The following is a 7474-nucleotide window of genomic DNA, read 5'->3' as shown; positions in this document are numbered from 1 at the left end:
GTTTGGAAATATTTGGATCAACAGCAAATTTACAAATGCATACATTTCAAGGGGCCAACTGCCTTTCTTGACATAAAAATCTGCCTTTGTGTCTTTGGTGACAAAAAGACATTTCTTGTTTGAACTCTCAGGTAAATTACTCAAGAGCCGATGGACATCATGCTACCACCAGTTTCCCCGCCGGGCCCTCTTGGCTGTTACCCAATGAAAGAAAATGTGAAGCAAAGGAAAGAAAGGTCCACTGAAATTACTTTCCCAACGTAGATCTTTTTCTTTTCTTTTCTTTTTTTTTTACTGAAACGAGAAACTTTCAGATGCAAGTCAAAAAGCAGAAAATATTTCACAATATTAAAAAGTCATCGGCACAATTCATGAGGTCCTGAGGACTTTTGGACAATATGGCCTTCGTCGGATGCATGAGAAGGAAATTCGACACAAACACGGTGTTAGAAACCTGCCAGGCGCTGCACTAGCGTTTGTTCACGTTAATTACAAGCAGTGCCAGTATCTGTATTACCTGCGAAAGCCTCCAAGAAGGGTCCCACAAGCTGATCGGGAATGATCCTCTCAATCAAAAAAACAAAAACAAAAAACAAAAACAATTAATAATAGTGGAAGAAAGAACATCAGATCATTGTGGTTTAGAAATAGATAACTGCGTGGAAAAGGTTGTATATTTCTCCTCTTTTCTCGCCTGTAAGTAAAGACCTGGGACAGTGCCCACTGCCCCACTGGCCTACTGAGAGTGGAGGTGCGGGCGGATGCTCTTACTGGGAAGCTTGGGGTGGGGGGTTTTCTGATTTGGTCTCTTGAGTGGTAGGTGGTTTACTGTTCCAAGGGCTGCTGTTCCCCAGGGCGGGTGAATTGTTGAAGTCCTCCTCGTCGTCCATGCCGTTGGCCGCATCATACTGCGTGTTTTCTAATCTAGTGATTAGCCTTTCGTCCTCGTCCCCAAACTCTCCTCCCATCAGAGTTGGCTCTCCTACCACCATCACATCCTGTGAACAGCAGCTGACATTATTACAGGGAAACCTTGGGAGAGAGAAGCTCAGCGTAAGACAACCGTGGGAGCAGTCGGGGGGAAGCTAGGGCAGACACACTGGTGGGATGTGCAACGGGGTCAAATGTCGATGTTGGGGGCCGAGACGCATATTTGATTTCTACGGGAAATAAACATCGCCTCCTGCTGTGGGCCAACCACGCGAGTTTATGTCCTGAGTGAGCAGCCTGAGAGCGGAGAAGGAGCAATGCTAGCAATCTGCAGAAATAAAAAAATGGATTTTCCAAAATTAAAAAAAAAAAAAAAAACGCCACGCTGTTAAGTTGCTGAAATGGGGGACTTTTCAGAGGGATGTGTGGAACCTTCTGCAGGGTGCCTGGCCATACCTCCAAAAATCCGCCGCTCTTATTTGGGGCCTGCGAGTGGCTTTTAGAAACAAGCAGCGAACAGAGACCTCTGCAAGCTGCCAGTCTGCTACAGTCACACCACTCTTTGCAAATGGTTATTTTGTCTGTCCCAAGGACGGGATAGGTTTTCACTGGAGATAGAGTCGCTCCTTCCTCTGCTCAGCCAGGCCCTTCTTTGCAGCCGATATCCTTGACATTCTGCTACTTAATTATGGTAATTAATTTAGGTAAAGTTTTCGATAAAAACAATGTTCACACTGATTTGACAATTTGCATAGCTAATTAAGTCATTAGCAAAAACCTGCTGATTGCCAACAAGCCCTGAATTTACCATCTGTTATTTCATGGTGCCTCTCACCTATCCCCACACAGGCAACCCTGCCACCAATCTGGGCAGTAAAGAGGACCAGTCTGGCCAGCTGGTGCTGTAAAAGGAAGACGAAGCGCACTCATTATCATCACATTGATGAAGCTGGTGTCATCAAAAAGGGGAGCGTGCAAGAAGAATTCATCTAATCACTGCTTTTCAGCACACATTGCCCTTCCATGCAAACAAGGAAGCCACCTACTGTAGCTGGGAGCATCTTGGAGGCCACACCTGGAGAGGCACAGGGACGGGGGAGAAAGATGCATACACAGGGCACAGCTCCGGCCTCTTTGCTCAAAGGGGACCATATGGGGTTGATGGGTGACCTGGGTATGGGACAGGACACCTGTCAGATGGACACTTCTGGGCAGACTCTGAGCAACATTCCACTTAAAAGTGCACTGACTCCATGAGGATGACAAACTGGGAAAAAATGGGACCACATACTTTTGGAGATGGAATGGTGGCCTTCCTACTAGGGAGGGAAATTTCATGAGGCACCATGACAACTGGGCAAAAATGCTGGCCAATGGGGCTTTGCCCAAGAGGGCTTTCCTGGAATGGTACAGTAGAAGAGTACATGTAGTCAGGGTCAGGAGAAGATCCAGGAGGCTCTCAGATCCCCTCATGAATTTTGAAAGTGCTCATCGGCCAAATGTCTTATTTATCACCTGGTCGATTTTGGAATGGAAAATGTTTTAGTAGTTCCCCAACCCCCCACCCCCCAACCCAAGGACAGAACTAGAATATTTAGAATTAGGGGAGATCATCAATAGGTTTCAAAAGTGTGTTTCTGACGAATCATTCTTGGGATTTGATAGAAATGATTCTAAGCAGCAATGGTCCAGATAAAGAAAATGCTGAAAGGATGACCTTGGTAAACCCAGCCATGAAGGTATTGGTAAAGATACCAGTAAGATATGCCCATGTGTGCATCCAAGAACATCTATTTCATGCAGCAAAGAACCAGGCATGACAGTGGCATGTAAGGGGACTCATGAGGACGCTTGAAGTTGAGATGCAAAAGAGACACAATGCTTACGAGTGGCAGGAATTCTGACAGGGTTTTAGATAGAATTTGCCCACAGAGATGTGAACGTTATTGGGTTAGCTGGGGCAGCTGCCATTTGACTCACTGGGGATGTTCACATAAAATCATACCACTTAGTTGCAGGGAAGACCTCACTAATGATCAGGAATAGAGGTAAGTGGAAAGAATATGGTGAGTGTGGCCAGAGGATGATGTGGATTGTTAATCTCATTTGATGACTGCTGTGCAGCACACTTTGAAGGGCTTGAAAATACATGCGTGAGGTCTCGGGGGTGGGGGGAAGAGAAGGATGTTATAAGCACCCATGTGGATCTGCATTATTATTGTGACTACAAGGTCATTGAGAGAGTTTGGGAGAGCATGAGAAGGTAAGCATCAGTTCAGAGAAGAGGCTTGAAATAAGAAGAAGCCAACGTAAGCATGAGATTAGAAGGTGAAATTCTCAACCTTCCAGATGCACTGTGTTAGAAAACAACAGCCATTCCAGAAAAGTGCCATGAAAATAGTGATTTGCATCCCTTCATGTGGGGCTGACCTACATTTGTGACTTGTCTGCCACACCGTTGTGTTATGAACTTCTGGGAAAGATGCCCAGATTGTTATTTGTAAGCATCCTAAATTTCAGAGAGATGCCACGTTTGTTTTACTGCTCACAGAAAAATATCCTTACCCTGATACCTAATTGCGTGTCTGGGTATGTGTGTGTGCAGGTGCATAGCTGTTAGAAGGTGAGGTACAAAAGAGACATGTGGGTTGGCAATGAGGACTTCATATGCACTTAGATACTTCCACTTACCCAAGTATGTGCATGTCTCTACGTGGTTCTTCTGAACCTTTGGACTAGGATAGTTTAGGATAGTCTAGGAGAGTATAGCAGTTCCCACCCTAAGCAGTCTCACACAAAGTCTTACATGATGCGTATCCTGAACTGCCCCTAGTTTTGAGATGTTGGCATCATCTCCCCCACCCTCTTGTCTTTCAAAATCCCCCCAACATGAGTAGTGAAAGTCCATTGCCTTCCCATCTTTGCTATCTTGTTTATCCCATAGCAGACAATAGGGATCCCTTTGCAAGTAGCCCATATGCCCTTGGGTCTCCAGGAGGCAGCTCTCTGCTCCTTGGTTGGAGGCCTGGAGCTGCCACCAGCTCTTGCCCATGTCACATCTTCTCACTAATCCCCCGTGCAAGGACCACCAACCTCTGAGGAGGACTGGAAGTGACTCCTTTCAGGGCCCCTCAATGCTTCTCCTTAAATTGGCCAGAAGGGGTCACTGCTGTTGAATGACACAGGTCTCCATCCCTCCCAGGGTTGAGGCTGCAGTTCGGGATCGCTCCTAGCCCCTGCTCATGGAGTGAGAAGCAGAATCCAAGGATTAAACCCTAGTTCTCACCAGGAACACACAATGCTGCCTTGGCAGCTGAATGGACCACAGCTGTGGTCGCTTTTGCTCGCTGAGTCTGTTCATGCCTTTGGAACAGGTGGGGGATACTTAGGGATAGCATTACTATTTAAACAGTTCAATATTAGTAACTGAGTAAACAGGGTTAAATGAGGTGGTCAGTACAAGCCACCTGATCCTTATCATGTAAAGCTCATTCAACTATTACACATCAAAATGTTTGCATCTCCTAACCTGGTTACCTTCCTTGCCTATCTTGGCCATTTGTATGTTTCACTCAATTAAAACGTTTTTAATTGCATGGTGTGAGGATAGTGGTGAAATTCAACTCTCACCTTCTAATGGTGTCTTGTCTTCATAAAGTCCGAAGGGTCTCTACTTATTAAAAACCTTTTTGATACAAGTATCTTCCACTAAAGGGAGTTGTTGCTTTGGAGGAGAGGAGCATTATGGGGTAGAAAAGAATGGGTGCTCTTTGGTGAAAATAAAAGGGTTCTAACTAAAACATTGTCTCCATCCATGGCAGACATCACTAATGGATGGCATGGCAGACATCACTAATGGATGGCACACCAAGCTCAATCTGGGACTCAGAATACTCAATACTGTGCTCGGTGTAGCTGACACCACAGGATGGCGCTGGCAGGAGAGAGGAAACCTCTTGCCATACTTAGATACACTCAAGTCTTCAATAACAGGATCTGGGCTTTTTTTTTTTTTTTTTTTAACCTTGATATTGCCAATATCTGGCCTAGTGTAGGGCACATGAATTGGAGTTCATCAAATATTTGTTGAGCCAACCTGAATTCTTGCAGCAACTGTGCCTTTACATAGCTATGCCACAGTTCCAGAGCTTTCTGGGATGTATTTTCCTAATCTGCCCGATGAAACTAACAAATGTTAGTTTCTAAAGCTCTAGGATCATTTGGGTAAATGGATGGCTTGTGTGGTCTTTTCCATGAGTGAGTATAACTTACTGGTCCATTCAGAGAGACTCAGTTTTTCTCATTTCATTTTCCCCCCTTTGGCTCTTCAGGTATGAACCCCAGTTCAGGGAATAGAGGTGACCTTGGTCTTGTTTGAGAACTACAATTTCTAATGGTCTTATCATTAAAATGGTGCCTCTCCCAGCAGACTGGTCACTATTTCCATGACCTTTGCCTTCTAATGTGGTGGGAGTGGAAACCAAACTCCATGTCCATGGAAGATAGGAGAAGACAGCAACTCTCAGGTTACCACTGCGGTTGGTTTTGGCCAAAGAGAACTGACCAATGGAAAGTGGCTAAACGTGGGTGGGGGCAGATCTGAAAGGAAATGAGGAATCCCTTGGAAAAGCTCTACTCACATGGAGACATGGAGCAAGATTGGGACAAGAAGGTAGGAACAACAGACCAAGAGAGAGAGAAACAAATGAAAGAGAGGGAAAGGTTAAAGCTGTATGGGGTGAGGGAAGTACCAAGAGACAGAGAACACTTCCAAAGATGCAGTAACCAGAGGATACCCAGGACGCACCAGGAAGCAAGTGTCGGGATTCAAATGACAGTTAAATGTCTAGTGAAGAGTGAGGAAATAAAGGCAGCAAAGAGGAAAGGCCATGAGGAATTATGGAGGGAAAAGAGGCAACAGACGCTTAATGCTCATGAGCATTTCAAAGCAACAAAGGATGTAATACTGGGCCGTAGAATGAATCAGGAGTCAGAAAGAAATAAGGAAGACAGTTTGGGAAGAAGTAGCAGGAGATGAAGAATAATCACACTGAGAGATGGGAAGTTCTGGCACACTTTACACTACTTGGGGGCTACCTGCGGCTGTCAGCTTTGGGATTCAAAGATGCCCCCTTCCCAGTGGCCTGTTTCCTTTGCCAAGATCCACAAATAAAAGAAAAGGGTCAAAAGGTCAAGAGAGTTGAGACCAAATGTTCATGCCCTGGGCTGATCCTTCCTCTGAGCTAATGAAATGGGCAAAGCAAAATCCACCGGGCTGCACTTTTAATGGCTGTGAGTTAATTACCTGAGTCTTAAAATAGGAGGGGACGCCCATGTTGGGAAGGCCCAAGTCAAATTACAATATGGAGCCTGAGTGCCAGGCGCTCGTTTCCGGTGGAGCCCAGGGTCTCCATTGCGCCAGGCGAGCGGCCCTAATCTGCCACCGGCATGCGGTTAAGTGATATTTTAATTAAACCTTAAGTGACATATCTCCTGTCTGTGACTCTGATGGCTTTTTAATTCAGGTCCCATTGCAGCATAGACTCTTAATAAGGCAGTCCCCAGGTTATGAGGGAGAGCCATTCCTAAGTATGTTTTTAAGTCGAATTTGTGTAAGTTGGAACAGGTGCATATGGTTCTTATTTAGCATTACTTTAGTGCAAGGCAAGGCTTGAAGCATTTTCACTAATTTAAAAGCTGCATGTGCAGCAGGTGAAGGTGATGGCAATGAAGAATGTGTTGTGAATAGGGGCTGGTTCAATTGTTTCAAAGTGAGGGGAAATTTATATAACACTAAAGGGCAAGCAGGAGCTGTCCGTATGTCAGAAGTTTGTAACCCGGGGACTTACTGTATTCCTTTCTAACTCCCAGTTTGCACGGGATGGTTTCCATGCACAGGTCTTCCCTCCCATCTCAGCCCCGCCCCTGCCACCACCTGCCCAGAATGGTTCTGCAGCTAAGACACCTTCATTTGGGCCCCTTTGAATAGGAAGACAGGCAAAGGCAGGAGGTCAGGCCTAAAAGAAAAGTGAGACTTACAGGTACCTGACTGGACAGACTCAGGTTTGCAGCTGGGGTCTTCTTCTTGCTGCCAGTGCTGTTTGCATTGTTCCCAGCACTGCTATTGGAAGTACTGCTGGTCGAGTTTTTCCTTTTTCTCCGTTTCGTGGTCGGTTGCCTTGTGGGTTCTGCTGCAATATGAGACGGGGAAGTGGGATCAGTTCGGGGCTCCAAGCATCAGGGCAACCAACCGCCAGAATCTCATCCCCCAGGAAGCTGGGTTTGCAAATTAAAAGGAATAGTCTACTGACACTTGTTCCCATTTCTTGCAACTTTACATACACACACAAGAGAAGAGAGGAGACAAATATTGATTTCTTTTTAGCACTAAAATGTGGGGAGCACTATTCTTTTTATATGTGGATAAAATTAATTTTTATTATTCTTTCTAAGTTAATAATAGCAAAAATCTTTCCTTTATAATAAAGGGAGGCCTTCTGGGCTCCTTTGTTGTTGTTGTTGTTATGTGCCCTCGAGTCTGATC

General features: G+C 45.3%; 1 protein-coding gene across 1 annotated transcript in view; it reads right to left on the bottom strand.

Annotated features, from left to right (window-relative positions):
* Nucleotides 1-767: 767 nt before the first annotated feature.
* The window catches only part of LDB2 (LIM domain binding 2), a 628524-nt gene continuing 621817 nt past the window's right edge, over nt 768-7474 (bottom strand). The window contains exons 8-9 of the mRNA XM_042782210.1: nt 6976-7121; nt 768-998 (exon numbers count right to left, since the gene is read on the bottom strand). Coding sequence (XP_042638144.1) covers nt 768-998; nt 6976-7121 — 377 coding nt within the window. The remainder of the gene's footprint in view (nt 999-6975; nt 7122-7474) is intronic.

Source organism: Orycteropus afer, unplaced genomic scaffold (genome assembly GCF_000298275.1).
Source record: "Orycteropus afer afer isolate SDZICR_OR568_19922 unplaced genomic scaffold, OryAfe1.0 scaffold00262, whole genome shotgun sequence".
NCBI lineage: Eukaryota > Metazoa > Chordata > Mammalia > Tubulidentata > Orycteropodidae > Orycteropus > Orycteropus afer.
Note: the sequence above shows the minus strand (reverse complement) of the source record. Positions and strands in the feature narration are given on the sequence as shown.